At 37.4% G+C, this 17914-nt stretch overlaps 1 protein-coding gene across 1 annotated transcript in view; it reads right to left on the reverse strand.

Moving 5' to 3' along the window:
- Window positions 1-261: 261 nt before the first annotated feature.
- Window positions 262-17914, reverse strand: part of LOC126281867 (actin-related protein 10-like) — a 45892-nt gene continuing 28239 nt past the window's right edge. Inside the window, exons 5-8 of the mRNA XM_049981137.1 lie at window positions 13895-13971; window positions 11851-12053; window positions 9567-9768; window positions 262-532 (exon numbers count right to left, since the gene is read on the reverse strand). Of these exons, the coding sequence (XP_049837094.1) occupies window positions 399-532; window positions 9567-9768; window positions 11851-12053; window positions 13895-13971 (616 nt within the window). The 3' untranslated portion in view covers window positions 262-398. The remainder of the gene's footprint in view (window positions 533-9566; window positions 9769-11850; window positions 12054-13894; window positions 13972-17914) is intronic.

Below are 17914 nucleotides of genomic sequence, written 5' to 3' on the forward strand. Positions count from 1 at the left end.
AAGGCACAATGGCCATAACTAACATTAAGAGTTAAAGATTATCTTGTGACCAGTGCAGGTACTAAGATCACGAGCAATGTTGTTGGTGCTATACCACAGAAAAATAAAAACATGAGTAAAAAAACAATCGAAAAGTCAAAATAGCTCAATGGACTTTGAGCTTCAAAAAATTCAAAATAATTATACAACTTACAACTTGGTCGATGAATTTGCGACTTTTTAATTATGTGACTTCGCTTCAGGGCCTTAGGAAAGAATATGTTTTGCAATAAGATTGTATTATTTGTGATTTCCAATAATTGACAATGTATTACTCTGTTATACAAATTAAATTATGTATAGTAGCTACATGAGTTACAAGTTAGGACACAGCCAAAATAGCAGATGAACATTTGTTTTTAGAGGCACATCTGCTCTGATGAAGGCCTGTTGTAGTATAAATTAGCCCAGTCAGGAACACAGTTGGTCTTCATGTAGGACTCCTTCGTCAGGGACCGTGACACCAAGGAGTCTGTTGCACCAAATATTGCACCTGGAAAAAAAAAAAAAAGTTATTTATTTCGATACGTTACAGTATCATTAATACCAATCTCACTAATGGGGAAAAAACGGAATGACATCTGAACTAAAAAGCTTCAAAACTATAAGAAATTGCTTAGTATTATATTACACATAAAATAAGGCCACAAGAACCTGATATGTTTATCATCACAATAATGCTGACTATCTGGCAGGCTTGCTTATAGAAGTCATCTATACACTTTACATACTAGATTCCTGGTATTAATATTCTCCTCCTTGGAGCACAGGCAGACAGTTGATTGTCAGGGACACTGTGCAGCAACTTTTGTACAGGAAGTGTTGGACTTTAAATCATTTGACAGAAGTTACAAATATGGAAGGGATACAATGGTATACAGTAATGAGGAAATGGTATGCCCCCAAGCCACTTGAGTCAATGTTTCTACGAGATTAATATATTAAAAACAAAGATTCCAAGACTTACCAAGCGGGAAAACACCGGGAGACAGGCACAAGAACAAAACACACAAACACACACACAGAATTACTAGCTTTCACAACCGATGGTTGCTTCTTCAGGAAGGAGAGGGAAAGACGAAAGGATGTGGGTTTTAAGGGAGAGGGTAAGGAGTCATTCCAATCCCGGGAGCGGAAAGACTTCCCTTAGGGGGAAAAAAAGGACAGGTGTACACTCGCACACACACACACACACACACACACACACACACACACATGCACACATATCCATCCGCACATATGTGCGTTCTTGTAGTGAAGTTTTGAAATCATGATTAAAATTCTTTTAGTCATGCCAATGTCAATGTCCATATCTTCTTTTATATATAAGGTCACCCCTAAACATAATCACAAACTACATATTTTTCCAGCCTGGTGAACTCTGATGTAGTGGTCTTTATGTGCCTGTGTGAGCAATGGCCTCTTGTGAGGTGACTTAACTCCTAATGTTCATTGCATGCAGTTCCTGTTGAGTTTGGAAATGATTTTAATTCACAAGCTGTGAAATGCGTCCCTTGCCACTCTCAGTCACAATCTTTTTCGAATCACAATTGTGATCTACATCTACATCTTGTTTCATGATTGCATGTGTTACACCGCCATGTAGACACATTGAACAGTTCACTGCAACCAATCCAGCAGCTTCACACACCTTATGGCCATGAGCGTGGCCAAACAATATTGCCCATTTTTGTCGCCCTGTCACATCCTTAAATTTACCCACGTTTAGATACAATGTCTGCTTGAAACGTAAATGTCTCACTTAGCGCCTTATGTTCACATAGAGGCAGTGCACACACAGTTGAGCACAGATCAGTCGCTGTGCCACCTGTAAAAGCCTAACGATTCATCTAAGTGTGCATACTGGGATAACTAAAACTGCCATAAGCAACATTCTAGAAAGCCAATGTTCAGCCAGTCTTCACTTTCACAGCATATTCAGTACTACATTTTCTGAAGATTATATACCTACAGCAATGAATTACAATCACAACAGTGATGTAGAAACGAAAATGTGAGACAGAGCAGGGCAGGAGTTCAGGGGATTTTCCTAAAAATACTCCATAAATAAATTTGCTATGACTTGTGTTGTTATATAATTATTTGAAGTATTACCTATCATGCAATAATGTTTTCCACATTACATATTAATTGTCCTTGGTGTTAAGATGTTCTGATCACTTTATTTTATAGTGTGTATTTCTTCTGTAACTCTCCAATCTTCTGCAAAACACTTCGTTTCGAACAAACAAAAGCAGACATTAGCTGTCAAATCCTTCAGCAAGTTTAATTATATTCAGTGTTTGACTGCGGCAGGCTACCACAGGAGTCACAATTTTTCATGGCCCCAATGATGATGCCTAACAGTTAATTTGCTAGCTAACTACTGTGATGCATAGTACTGATGTAGGCTCAAGAACTGTGTATTCATTTGTTTGTGTGTGTGTGTGTGTGTGTTCCTTCATTCACACATCATGTTCTGCAAATGCCATCATTCTGGGATGTGAAATGAGTCAAATTATATTAACAGGCAGATGCGTACACTGCATGCTACTTCTGTAAACGATACTAGCAACAAATTAAAACTAGAGCTTATTTGCTCATACTGGAAATTGTGGGAATTACTTCTACATCACTTTATGTATGTATATATTAGGAGAAAAACAGCTGCTTTGAACGGAGTCACTGCCCCTTCTCCCACACAACTCAGCTGCTGTTTTTATCTAATACTTCAAACAAGACATTAATGTCACTGCAAAATTTTTTGCATAAAATTTTCTCGGTTCACTGGCTGTGTCAAATTGGGACAAAATTCCCAGCTTTTGATTATATCCACCATCATTTTCATCAGGGACTAATACTTACTGTCATGAGCTGGCAATGTTCCTCTTTTATACCCCGAGAATGGCATCCAATTGGCTGGATTATGTCACAATGGTGCTTACAGTGGTGGTGCACTCTAAATCCATAGATTTTGCTTGCACTCACTCTCTAGTGTTGCTTGCAGTACCACCTGTCATATAAGGTAGTGACTTGTGGGAAGTTTTCCTCTATATTTTTTCCCTGTCAAATGCATTCTTCCATGCATTGCAAAATGCATAGCCATTGTCTCAAAGCTGTTTTCACAAAGTCCAATTTCAACAGCTTCTCTGATCACAGAATGCCAATAGTTCGATGTGTGAGCCAGTATTCTCATTTGCTCAAACAAGATCTTGTTATTACTTAACAAGCTGTGCTCTGCCACTGCTGATTTATCCAAATGCTTGTATCACAAGGAATGTTATAAATTGCTAGTACTCTCAGGTCAAAATTATCTTCGAGTCTCAATATTTTTTTAATTTTTCTCAGTGCCCGGAAGACTGGTCTGACTCCTTGACTGTTTAGGACTCTACCTATTTTGCTATTGTTGCACCACGGAATGGTAGCCACAACGTTGATCTAATGTCATGGACAGAACACCCGTTCCTTCTGAATATCGTCTTCAGATACTTAATCTCACAACCGAGGTGGTCCATGTCCGAAATAGTTCTGGTTCTGTGTACTAAGATGTTCAGTATAGCTCCCATCTCAGCTGGACGATGAACGCTGCGCCCATCAAGATACAGATTCCTATGCGTCAGTTTTCTGTACACAGAATGGCTGAATCATCCGTCCAATTTCCATTTGACCAACGCATCTAAGAAAGGTAACTTCCCATCCTTGTCCATCTCCACTGTAAATCTTATGTTGGGATGTATACCATTCAAATGATCAACTAACTGCTGCAGCACCTCACTGCCACGCGGCCAGATTAGAAATATATCATCAACAGATCTGAGCAAGTAAGATGGATGGAAGAGAGCACTGTTCAATGTTCGTTCTTCAAAAACTTCCATGGAAAAGTTAGCTATGTCTCTTGAAAATGGCAAACCCATTGCTGTTCTATAACTCATTTCATAATAATTTTCACCACACAAGAAGTATGTGGTTGTCGAAGTGTGGTGAAATACTTTTGAAATTTCTGGGGAGAAATGAGTGGCGAACAGTTTTAATGTTTATTCTACTCGTATCTTGGTAAACAGGAGACCACATCAAGGCTAACCAAGACTTCATTCAGGCCAATCCTCATCTGCTTTAAAATATGAACAAACATTTGTGAGTTTTTAATATGATGTCTGCAGCAATCGACTATAGGTGCCAGTAGTTTAGTCACATACTTTGCCAGCATGTATGTAGGAAAGACAATAGCACCTAATAAATGGTCTTAATGGGATGCCATCTTTGCATAATTCAGGCAGACCATGCAACCTGTTTGGCCTCAGTGCTCTTGGCCTTTAAGTGGTCTCCTTATTTATAGAGGAACCATTGGAAGGCACATTAAAATGGTTCGTCACTCATTTTTCCCTGAAAACTTTGAAATTGTTTCACCACACTTTGACGACCACGATGGAAATTATCATCAACTGACTGATGGAACAGCGATGGGTTCGCCACTGTCACCAACCATCACTAACGTTTCTATGGAAGATTCTGAAGAACCAGCATTGAACAGTGCTCCCTTCTAGTCATCTTGCTTCTTCAGATATGCTGATGATACATTTTTAATCTGGCCACATGGCAGTGAGGTGCTTCAGCAGTTTGTTAATCATTTGAATGGTATACATCCCTACATAAGATTTACAGTAGAGGTGGAGAAGAATGGGAAGTTCACTTTGATGATGATGTTTGGTTTATGGGGTGCTCAACTGTGCGGTCATCAGCGCCTGTACAAAGTCCCAATTTTTATACAGTCCAATTTTTACATAATCCAATCTAGCTAGTCATGGATGATGATGATGATGACAATGCAACACCCAGTCCCCAAACAGAGAAAATCCCCAACCCAGCTGGGAATTAAACCCGAGACCCCGTGATCCAGAGGCAGCAATGCTAGCCACTAGGACTTACCTTTCTTAGACGTGTTGGTCAAATGGAAATGAGATGGATGATTTAGCTATTCTGTGTACAGAAAACTGATGCATATGGCTCTGTATCTCAACGGGCACAGCTTTCGCCATTCAGCTTAGAAGGAAGCTATGCTGAACACCTTGGTACACACATCCAGAACTATTTCGGACACAGTCCACCTCAGTTCTGAGATTAAGCATCTGAAGACTATATTCAGAAGGAACAATATCAGATCAATGCTGTTGAGAAAACCAAGATGTATCTTCATTCATACATGTTGTCACCATGACAACAAGAGGACCAACACCTAGTATAGCTTCCATTCTGTGGCGCAACAACTAGCACGGTAGGTAGAACCTTAAACAGCCAAGGAATCAGACCAGTCTTCCGGCCACCCAGAAAAATTAAAGAAATGTTGTGACCTGTTGACGATACTCTTGGCCTGACAGTGCCAGAAAATTTATGATGTTCCTTGTGAGTGTGGAAAGACTTAGGTGGGCCAGTCTCTACAGAGAGCTGCTGGTTACTGCATCAAGCACCTTAAATACAGACATTTGGATAAATCGGCGGTAACACAGCACAGCCAGTTGAGTAACCGCAAGACCTTGTTTGATCAAATGAGAATACTGGCTCACGCTCTGAACTATTGGCACTCTGTCATCAGAGAAGCTGTTGAAATCAGACTTTGTGAAAACAACTTCAATGGAGATAATGGCTATTCATTTAGCAACACCTGCAAGAATGCATTTGACAGGGAAAAAACACAAGGGAATACTTCCCACAATCCACCACCTGATCTGATGGATGGCACTGCAAGCAAATCTAGATAAGAGTGTGCAAGCAAAATCCATGGATGTAGAGTGCACCAACCCCTGTACCCACCATCAAGACATAATTCGGTCAAATGGATGCCATTCTGGTGGTATAAAACACAGAACCTTGCCAGTTTTAGTCCCCAAAAAAGATGGTGGTGCATATCACTGAAAGCTGTGAATTGTGTCCAAATTTGACATAGCAAGTGAACCACGAAATTTTTATGCAAGGCATTTATATAACTTTACATGAACCACAGTCAGCTGTCTATGTACTAGCAAAGTCAGTGTCTGTCTATATTAAACACCAAAGTTATGCAGAATTTACAACCCTAAGTTCAAATTTTCTAATAAATTGTGGAGTGGTTAATGAGATATTCTTTTACTTGATTTTTTAATATCTGGGAATTTTTTAGTTTCTTGCCTGATGTCTGTCAGTAAACTGTTAAATGATTCCATACTCCACTCTGCAACCTAGATGCAGATGCAGAGTGTAAACAGAAATCATTTTTACTTCTAGTACTTCAGCTCTGAAATGCACAGCTTATCCCATATTCACTTTTGTTACTAACCATAAATACCACCAGAGAGTATGTGTATTAGCATGTAAGTGTAAGAATCCCTAGGTCCCCGAAGAGGTTTCTCTAATATGGTCAGTTGCCAACTTAACAAAATATTTTTACAGCTCAATTCTGTAGAATAGACTTTCTTGACCTTAGCTGCAGTGTCCCAGAAGACTATTTCATAGAACAGAATTCAGTAAATGTAAGCAAAGTACGCCAATAATCCGATGTGTGGGTCAACACAATGACAGATTCTTAAGTGCAAAGCAGGCAGGTCAGAGTTTCTTGGTTACCTTACCCATCCACCAATACCACCTAATATCTATCTGGATGCCTATGAACATCACACATGGGACTTCACCCAGTATGTGCCACTTTATCTTTACTTATGGAAGCTGAAAGTCATCTTGAATTGTTTGGAACCACATAGTATGAGTATTAGATCATGGGTTAAACTATTTGTTGTAGATCAGTTGTAAGACCATTTTCTTACTCTTCTGGCTGTGTCTAATACTAATGTGTTTGAGCTCCTTATTAGTATACTAGTGTCACCATTAAGTCTCTCCATTTATAAAGAGTCCCTTTATGTTCCAGATAAATTACATATGCAGGCCAAGAACAGGAAGGGGCTAAATATTGAACCTTGCGGTATGCCATTTTATTCATATCCCTGTCACATTAATGTAACACCTCTGTTTTTTATTGTTAATCATCCATGCAAGGGGACTGCCTTTAATGACATACCATTTTAGTTAGCCTCATAGAATTTTATCAACTACTCAATGAAAGACCATGGCTTAAAAAAAAATCTCATTTATTTGTACCAGAACTGAGCTCACAAGATCGTATATTGTATTCTCAGTGAAAAAGCCTTCAAAGAAGCAGGACTGAGTTGCTGCTGAAATGTGGTTCAATATTTTCTTGTGAACTGTCTTCTAAATTGAATACAAGAACAAGAGGAGGAGGGAGATGGGTTTATAATTATAGGTCACTTGCTATTCTCCACTTTTATAAATGAGTGTTACTGCTACCTACATCATCATTCACAAAAATACACATTGACTCATTATAAGGATACTACGATTACTCAATGGGGGTGCCACCAAGTCAGCACAAGATTTTAGTACTTCGTTTAAAATACAATTATAACCTATCACTTTCCAGTGGACTAGTAATTTTTGTGATTATTATTTGATAAGTTGTCTCCTTTACTCCCAAATTATTTAAATTCTGACAGAGCTTTTCTTATCATATAAATCTTAAGTCTTTTTCAGTGGATCAGTTTTAGTCCTTGTGTTTTCAGTTACTGTTATAAAGAATTCACTGAATTTAGAAGCCAATGCTTCGGATCTGTTAAAATCTACCTCACTGCTAATATCACCAGGAAATTGGATAGCATTCGCCTTGTCAAATTTATTCCAATAACTTTTCTTTGTTCTTGATTTTTTTGGACCTAAGGCACAGGTTTTGCCACTTTGACACCACAGTAAAGAATTTCTGGGACAAGCTGCTTTGATCCATGGTGTTAACCACTCTTTCCTTCAGCTTCTGCTCTTATCATTCCTGATGCATTGTAACATAAAACTGGATTATTATTTTGTAAGAAAGTTAAGGGTCTTTCAAAAAGAGTTCAACAAGTTTCTCACATTATGTCTTCTGCATCACTGAAGATAAAACCTGGTTTAAATTTTTATTTATGCATTGAAACTAAAAAGTTTACCTTGGCCCCCAATGTAAGTTACCACTTCATGTGACTGCTGTTACAGTTCTCCTTCGTGCAGCTAGCTGACTCACTCACTATGTGCGTTGGGCGAAGATCACAATAACACAGCAACAAAACGTCTTTTACACTCCTTGTCTCAAAAGGTGCAATTCAGTTACAACAATGTGTTGGCAGTGTGGCACTGAACTCACTAAAACATAAGATGTGTATGAATTTTGTATTGCAGCATTGGCCTCAGATGTTGCCTGATCTCACCATGGTTTTCAAAAGGGGGACAGGGCTGTTGCAAAAGACTATAAGCCTCCCCTTATAAAAACTTGGGATGAACTGTAATGCCACCAAGCAACAGCATTAAATGCCATTACTTCAGATATGCTTGTAAGTGTATGATACCAGTGTGATTATCATCTGAATGCTTGTCCTACACCTGATGACAGGCATAATGAACATTTATGGGAAGCAAATGAAAACTATGATCCTAAAAGTAATTGTAAAAAGTAGAGAAACATTGTATGTTCACACATGTAAAAGATGCACTCTTGTAAAATCAGAGGGTTCTTTTGGAAATAAAAACTTTGTACCTCTATACGAAAGCCAAAATCGACCTGAAGTTTCTCCCTTCATTAATGTGGAAGATATAGTCACATGAAATCAAATGAAAATTTTTGTAATACTTTATATTTACAAAAGAATATAAAATTTCTCAATTATCTTTTTGTAGTTTTTTATATTTAAGAGTGAATATAAAACTTCTCTCTTATCTTCTTGTAATAGTTTATATTTAAGAAAAATTATCAACTTTCTCATTGATCACATGTCCTTGATAAACTCCTTTCCATTGTTCATCTCATAAATTCTCTGAATGTCTGCATGACTGAAGGACTGTCTTCCAGCACATAACTGGATTAGCACTTGTGCATATGTAAAACTGTATGTTTCTTTCTTAGCTGAACCTAACTGATAGGGATACTTTGTTGCAGCCATCTGACCTTATAGTTACACAAACCATTTATTATGGAGCTCACAACTGGTTCATGAAAAACAGATGATTTAGAAATAAATTGTCAATTGATATTGCCCTATGCCCTCTTCTTGTCTGGATTGCTATATTGTGAACAAAACTGTTTTACAGAGAAATCACAACTGAGAAAGTTTCTATAATAACATAATGAATACAAAGATTTTGTTTCAGAACTCATTGACAGTCACATTTTCTTTGTGCATGCATAACACAGTCACAGACCAAAGTCTGTCATTGATCACCATAATAGTAGTAAGTGCAGATGCCCTGTCATTCTTAGATTTTGAAAAAGGAATTATGATTATTCATTACATATAAAACTTTTGATAGTTGATTCAACATGTTTATTGTTAACCAGTTATGTCTAAAATTTGGCAACCTTTATAGAGACATTGATTACATTACTTACAGTTAATTCAGCTGCAAAGTTATAATTTTTCCTCACTACTTGATAACTAAAAACTTTCTTGCAAGAGACTCACCTCCAAGCCATGCAGCATAATTTTCTTTGGCAGGGGCTCTGTGAAATTTCAGATTTGGCAATGAAAGCTTACTGGCATAACGCTCCAAACCCAAAAGCTGCCTCATTTCATCCCGTAACCTGGCACGGAGGCCAGGCACCATTGCTGTCCCACCAACAATGAAGATATTTTCTGCTAGCGGCCGACGAGCATCTGTTGCACACTGTTTAAAATTGAAAAATTATTGTAATGAATTATTCATAGTACTTTATGGCAAAATTAGATGCTTTTTCAACACTCATCTCACAACTAATTAAATTAGAAGACATACTATTTTGCACTTGTCTTTGTAATGACATAGATATCTCACCAGTAATTGAGTAGTTATGGCAACCAAATAGTGATATCCCAATAACAGAAAAAGCACGCACCCACACACACACACACACACACACACACACTCCTAAAATATTCTTATTGCTGACAACTAATCATTCATTTACCACATCTTAAAGCCTCCTCCCATCCACTTTTAAAACCTTTTCACACGTTCCTGATTGTTGGGCCCAGCTCTCCATTAAGGTCAGACTCTGGCCTCTCATCATAACAAAAAATAAAATGATAAAAGAAAGATGCCCCATGCTCCTGCCAAAAGAGGTCACCTGTCTTAAATACATTAAAATCACTTCTTTAAGTCTGTATGACTAAAGGACTGTCTTCCAGCACATGACTGCTGGTTGAATCTACTGCAGTTTGTTACTTTGTACCTCCCATAGCTCATACTCAGATTTTTAGAGGCTTCCCTTACTGCCATGTTAGTCTGCTCCTTTCCATTCAATCCCATGTGCATGCTGACATAACCGACACAGACAGTGAGGAGGAGTTATCACAACAGTCCAAAATCAATCCATACTTGTGGCCTGCACCGTCAATGGCACTGCAAGTTGCGAGTGACCCCCATAAGACAAATGGCGGAAAGGAGCCACACCCTTGAAGTGATCGCTGTGTCACCTGGTGGGATCCTGTGGCAGACCTGCCCGATATAAGCAGGCACTCCATTGGAAACTGCAATTCTTGCTAGTACTCTGTATGACCTGTGTATTATGCCGGCTGCCTTGGGGTGACAACAACCACCTCAGACCTGGTCAATTCTTGGACTGTGCGATTCTGTATTTATTGTTCATTGTTTGTGTATTCAGTGAATATGGAATAGTGGTAAACTTCAATATATTCACACCCAACAGAATACTATTTTCTTATGCTGCTTGGGGGGAGAGGGGGTACATAAAAAGTGTCCTGTATGTACAGTTTAACAGTGTCAGGTGGGCACATTTGCAAAATCTGAGGGTGATTAGAGATAATAGAAGCACTTGAGAAAATTCTTCTGTCAATTACATATCTAGTAGCCCTTTCAGGACAGCATCAGAGACCATAAATCTTTTAGAAAAATGTATCTTAAAAACAATACCAGAAAAAAACTATGAAGCAGCCAACACTGACTCCAAACATTAACTCATCATTATACATTATGAATGAGATTATGCTCAGCAGAAAGAGAATAATAGACTTCTTTAAAGTAAAATCTGATACATGGAGTCTCTTTACTAAGCTAAGCTTAAAAACGTTCTGTGTGTCTCTAGGCAAGACATGTACCTGAACTTTATGTTAGAACATCCAAGTTTTCCACACCCAGATCAAAGGGTTGTTCATTAGTTTAAATCTAAAATGACACTGTCTTCCAAAGTTCCAAATATTTCTCTTTTACATACATTCACAAAAGCCTTCACTAATGCAGAAGCTTTAGTTTCTCTGCATGTGATCTGAATTCATTTGGGAATCATATGATTCATTGCAATATGAATGCCATTTGGATAGATGGATTTTTCTGAATGTGTCCTTTGTAATGCCATGAGGACACTTTCTTTACTTAAAGCTCAGATGGTATGTCCTTAGCTTTATTCTTGAACTACCGTCACAACTTGTGCGATATAAATTCAAATTAAATAGTTCTGTTAAACAAACTGTCGTATCTGTTATGTAGAAGATGCATATAGGAAACAACTATAAATTCATGTATGTTAACTGTGGCTGAATGACTCCTTAGTCCAATTCAGTTTTCATGTCATTTCAGATATGCACCAAGGTTTTTCAATATCTCAAGTAATACACTACCAGAACTGTGTTGTTTCACATTAAACATTAGTTTAATAGAAGTATTACAGAAAAATGATTTCAAATTGCCGACAAAAATGGTATTAATGTAAAATTATAGGATGTGAACATTCAAGCTAAAGAGAACAATGACCTCCAGTATAGCATCCAATATGAGATTGGACAGAGACAACTGGTCACCATCTTCTTCAAACAAAACTTCAAAAGCAGTTTCCCGCAAGTTTCCAGGAACTGTTATATGGCGTCCACATGCCACTGGGTAGTCCACAGAAGGAGGTGGTTTTACTTCACTTAGCTTTTGAGAGCGTTCCAGCGTTGTCACAAAGCAAGTTCTAACTGCAAGAAGAGAGAGTATTGTGATCAGAAAATTTTAATGCAACAATGGAATGTACAAAAATGCACTTTTATAAATATGCAATGCACTATAGGTAACTTAAACTTTTGACAATCCTGGTCCAATACTGGAATGCCTAAAAGACACATAATAAAAGCATTTAATCTTATCTTTTAATTCAAGTTTCCTTAATTTCTGACTGTCAGAACCAAAAACAGAGCCCCTGCTGCCATGCCTAAATAGCAGTGAAACACTATCAGCCCTTGAATTAGAAGAGAAGTATTTCTGTTGTCACCTTTTTATGATTACAAAGTGAGTTCATGAGACTAGAGCAACTGCATGTAGCAGTGGTCTTACACTCAGGCCGCAGTTTCTCACTGAACTGATTATGTGCAACCCACAATAATTTTTTAAAGATGGAGATAAGCCTGAGTGTTAATCAGCTACCAGCGCAGAAGTAAATGTATTTCAAGAATGACCACTAAGAATGTCAGTTGCAATCATCAATACAAGAAGTGCTCTCTTTTGCAGATTATGGGAGAGACTGTGTGTGTGTATGTGTGTGTGTGTGTGTCAAGCATACACAGTTAGGCAAACTATTCCACAGAATAGCAAATATTTTCAGATCACACAACATTAACATTGCTTTCACAACACAAAACACATGGACGCAACGTAAACAAACATATAGATAAACACCATTACGCATTTACAAAGTAGTACGTCATACATACAAAACCACTCTATAAAGGTCAAATTAGGAGACCTCCAAAACAGATACAATCAATCAAAAAATGTCCACCATGAAAGCAATTGTACTAAATCACCATACAAATAATTATACTAGATCAGCAATAATCACCCACATAAAGAACACTGGCCACCCATACCATATCATCATGAATGATTTTCGTATATTACATAAAATGGACAAGGGACACCAAATAGAATTGTATGAAGAATTAGACATTTTCAATCAAGGCACAGTACTTTGTGACAGGCTGCTGAATGCTTAGCTAGAAAGTAATAGAAAAATTTCTTTAAAAATCTCTATACTATCAAATTCTTATTTCAGTATTTAAAAAATGGTTATATCATTTAATAAGTGCCATTACATCACTACATCTATATATAAAGGTTTCATCTTCATTGTACAGACTATCCTAGCAACTCAAAGTAGTTTATCTTATTAGCAAAGACTCTCTTGAATGACACAAACACATGAATGTGAAAGTGTTAAGTTGTGACGTGACTGTTACTGTGCTCTGTGTGACGACCAACTTCCAGCAAAAGTATGAGTAAATATACAAAGGAAATGATTTAAAACATAAAGCCCACTTACGTATCTTTCTGTACAGAGTTATATTTTAATACATTATCACACTAGCACACCCAGTAAAGGAATCTCATCAAAACTCAGGTTAATTAATGTACATGTAACTGTAACACACACAATGGTGGCAGTATGCTGCTGAATCACTTCATGCTAATTAAATGTTAGTAAATAGTGACTGAAGCAGTAGAAATTACATCATAAACAAAGCATACTATCTAACCTAGGTGCTGGATAGCTCTGTCAACCAATTATTTATAGTTTTTGATTCTGGCAGTTCAAATTGCTGTCAACAATGTCACTGGTGTCAAAACATGGTTTTACCATCTGGCATCAGGGACTGACCATGAGGCAGTCAGGCATGGTGACCACTCAGAGTTGTAGACAAAGCAACTGTTTATGAACAAAAAAAGGCACTAAAAAAATCTACAAGATTGCCTAGGAAAAGGAAAAATCCCTGTTAAGTACCATATCTGTAACATAAAAAAAAGAAGCTTTGTTGCTACCAACCCTTAATGTCTTCAATTTGCTCACTGCTCAGGCCACAGGGACTACCTTCACTTGCTGCAAGTTGCTCTCTGATGCGCCTGAAAACAAAAAGTAATACATTACTTCTAAACTGAAGTAACACACATTAAATAAGAAAGGAAATTTTGTGATCTCTACTCGAAATGTGCATCATTTAAATGACATGGCAAATAACAAAAAAACTTGCTTTCTTATATTTTCCATTGTTTGTCATATAAACAGATCCCATTTAATCCTTCCAAAATATTCTGGGACAACAACATCAAAATCATTACTGCAAGAAAGGTACAATTACTTAATTCTAACATGAAAACAGAAATAAAAATATTTATTAAGACAGTATTAAAGTTTTCAGAGTGTAAGACACATCTTTAGGAAACTATTGAGCCCATTAATTGTGGTTATTGCACATAAGCTAAGAGTTGGTAGTTAACTGTTACTTCCTTTCCTTTAATTGAGTAATCTGAAATGAATTTATCGCATTTTGTACAGGCAGAAATAAAGAAAATAATGAGAGATTTGTTGCCAACAGTGCATGACCTGATTTTCAAGGAAAATAAAGCATGGAAATCCCACTGACAATGTGATGACTTCAACAGCTGCTTGACTATGCAGGCCATTTGGATATTCCCTTCCAGCACAAGTTTCTCTGTACAGTGCAGATGGGAACTGTCTCTTAAATACATCCTGTGCTCTCAGAGCCCCTTATTGTAAACCTCTGCTAACCTGTTCCCACAGCCTTATCTTGCCTTTTACCTTCTCACTTCTGTCCAAACCAAACCTGCTCCATGTAGATCAATAGAGTGATAGAGTCTCTCTCTCTCTCTCTCTCTCTCTCTCTCTCTCTCTCTCTCTCTCTCCCCCTCCCTCCCTCCCCCTCCCTCTATTTAACTTTCTCTTCCTCTTTTACCCTTTCCCATTTGCCCCTCTCCCTCTTCCTTCATCAGTTACTAGGAGAAGACTACAAGCTGGTGAGTAGATTTTTATCTGTTCAATTAAATAATTTTATAAATTTTTCAGAACTTTGTAGTTCATAGTTTTTTATGTATCTCTGGAACTATGATGAAAATGTAAGGTAGGTACGATTCTGGAGATGGTTCATCTCACACTCTTAAAACTTTCTTACACAGTTAATCATCTACAAGTGGAGCATTGACTTTTGATAAACAGCACTGAATCCATAAACTTTTTCAGAGAAACTAATGCATACTCCACTGCAAACATTCAGTAATGAAAAGTCGTTCCTGCCAGGATATGAAGAAAGGAAGGTAAGTTTAGAGTTTAACACCCTACCAAGACAGAGTGCAAGGTCCACCTGGAGAAGGTTGAGTAAATAATCTGATTGTGATCTTGTTTGATAAATTACCTTGATTCCACCTGAAATAATATAGGGAAATTGCAGCACACCTAAAATACAAAGGACATATGGGGAAATGTATGCCGCATGACTTGGTTATGAGAAGGTTCAGAGAGGACCGAACAATGGCATATGGAACAGTGCCTGCCACGTGCAGCATTTCTCTGTCTTCATAAAGAATATCTGTCTCAAGCATCATACATAAAGACTAAGTTTACTTCTGTGAGAACTATCTGAAATAATACAAATAATGACAAATACCAAATGCCTGCTGGTCAGAGTTAACAGTTTGTTAAAAGGTAGAATTTTTACACAAATTTTACATATCAAGAGGACAGAGATTTTAACACAAGTTTCATGTGCAGTGTTCTTTCATCCATGCTAATCTCTGTACTTTGCGATATATAATGAGCCAGGGCACATGTATGATGTAACGTAACTGCCAATGTTACGTAGTACTGGAGAACATGATTTCTTATTAGCAAAAAGCCTGATAGCTTGTGTATTTTATTTTACACTTTCATTAATTTACCAACAAAAGATGTTTCATTTTACCTTGCTGAACTATAATTCAATGTCTTCTGTGTGATTTATATTTATTTTATGCTAATACTAGTGCTTATAAAATTGAACATTGTATATAGGTATCATTTATATAGATAAGGAACAGCAAAGGGCCTATAACACTATCTTGGGGAACGCCAGAATTCGCTTGTTTTACTCGATGACTTTCGGTCAATTACTACGAATTTTGACCTCTCTGACAGGAAGTCACATAAATAAGACAATGTCCCATAAGCATGCAATTTCAGTACAAGCCACTTTTGTGGTACAGTGTCAAAAGCTTTCCAGAAATCCAGAAATACGGAATTGATCTGAAATCCCTTGTAAATAGCACTCAACACTTCATAAGAATAAAGAGCTAGTTGTGTTTTATAAGAACAATGTTTTCTAAACCCATGTTGACTGTGTGACAATGACCGTTTTCTTAGAGGTAATTCATAATGTTCGAACCCAATATATGTTCCACAATCTTGCTACATATCAACGGTAATGATGTGGGCTTGTAATTAAGTGGATTACTCCTACTACCTTTCTTGAATATTGGTGTGACCTGTGCAACTTTCCAGTCTTTGGGTGCGAACCTTTCATCGAGCGAACAGTTGTATATGATTGTTAAGTATGGAGCTAATGCATCAGAATACTCTGAAAGGAGCCTAATTGCTATACTACTCCAAGGATATTTACTTCTGCATTACTCACGTTGGCAGCTGTTCTTGATTCAAATTCTGAAATATTTACTTTGTCTTCTTTTGTGAAGGCATTTTGGAAGGCTGTGTTTAGTAACCCTGCTTTGGCAGCACTGTCTTCGATAGTATCTCCATTGCTATTGCGCAGAGAAAGCATTGATTGTTTCTTGCCACTAACATACTTAAGAATCTCTTTGGGTTTTTTGCCAGGTTTTGAGACAAAGTTTCATTGTGGAAACTGTTATAAGCGTCTCGCATTGAAGTCCGCACTAAATTTCGAGCTTCTGTAAAAGATCGTCAATCTTGAGGATTTTGCGTCTGTTTAAATTTGGCATGTTTGTTTCGTTGTTTCTGCAACAGTGTTCTGACCCGTTTTGTGTACCAAGGAGGATCAGCTTTGTCGTTTGTTAATTTATTTGGTATAAATCTCTCAATTGCTACTGATACTATTTCTTTGAATTCAAGCCACATCTGGTCCACACTTATATTATTAATTTGGAAGGAGTGGAGAGTGTCTCTCAGGAAGGCATCAAGTGAATGTTTATCTGCTTTATTGAATAGGTATATTTTTCGTTTATTTTTGGAGGATTTGGGGGTTACAATATACAATCTTTCTATGACAAACCTGTGTCCATATTGATGCGCTATATTAACTCAAGATTATTTGTTGCTAAGAGGTCAAGTGTGTTTTCACAACCATTTACTATTCGCATGGGCTCACAAACTAACTGCTCAAAATAATTTTCCAAGGATGCGTTTAGCCCAATTTCGGATGATGTTTTGCGCATAACTCCGGAATCAAAGATGTACTTCCGCCAACATATTGAGGGTAAATTTAGTGACCAGATAAACTACTTCTAACAGCAACAAACACAACACTGCCAACCATGTTTAGCCTATCCTTTTGGAGCACCGTTAGGTTCTTGACATCTTGAATGGCTATTTTCAGTTGATTAGTATATTCTGGGCTATTCACTCTGTCATGTGCGTGGGCTTGTAAACACACACAAACACAAACACACACACGTTTCTTAAATTATTGTACTGCATTTAGTGCCCAGAACACAAGTAGTTTGGGATGGTTGGTGGAAAGACAAATGGTATCATCTATCAGGTCCCATGAGGGTAAACATTTGCAAACATTAATACATTTCTCATTTTACTATTTATATTTTTTATTTGTCTCTAAAACTTTCTGGCCCAACTTTTGAAACATATGTTGCAAAAGTCATGTCTGTGAAACACAGTGTGACTATCATACAGACTGTAAAGTTGATCAAACTGTCTTAAGGTTCCAGTATTTCTTACTCATGATATTCATGCAGCACAGGAAAGAATACTTACGGTTTCATGAAAATGAATCAAAGGTTGTTCCAGGAAGAGAAATGCGCTCAG

Source organism: Schistocerca gregaria, chromosome 7, assembly GCF_023897955.1.
Source record: "Schistocerca gregaria isolate iqSchGreg1 chromosome 7, iqSchGreg1.2, whole genome shotgun sequence".
Lineage (NCBI taxonomy): Eukaryota > Metazoa > Arthropoda > Insecta > Orthoptera > Acrididae > Schistocerca > Schistocerca gregaria.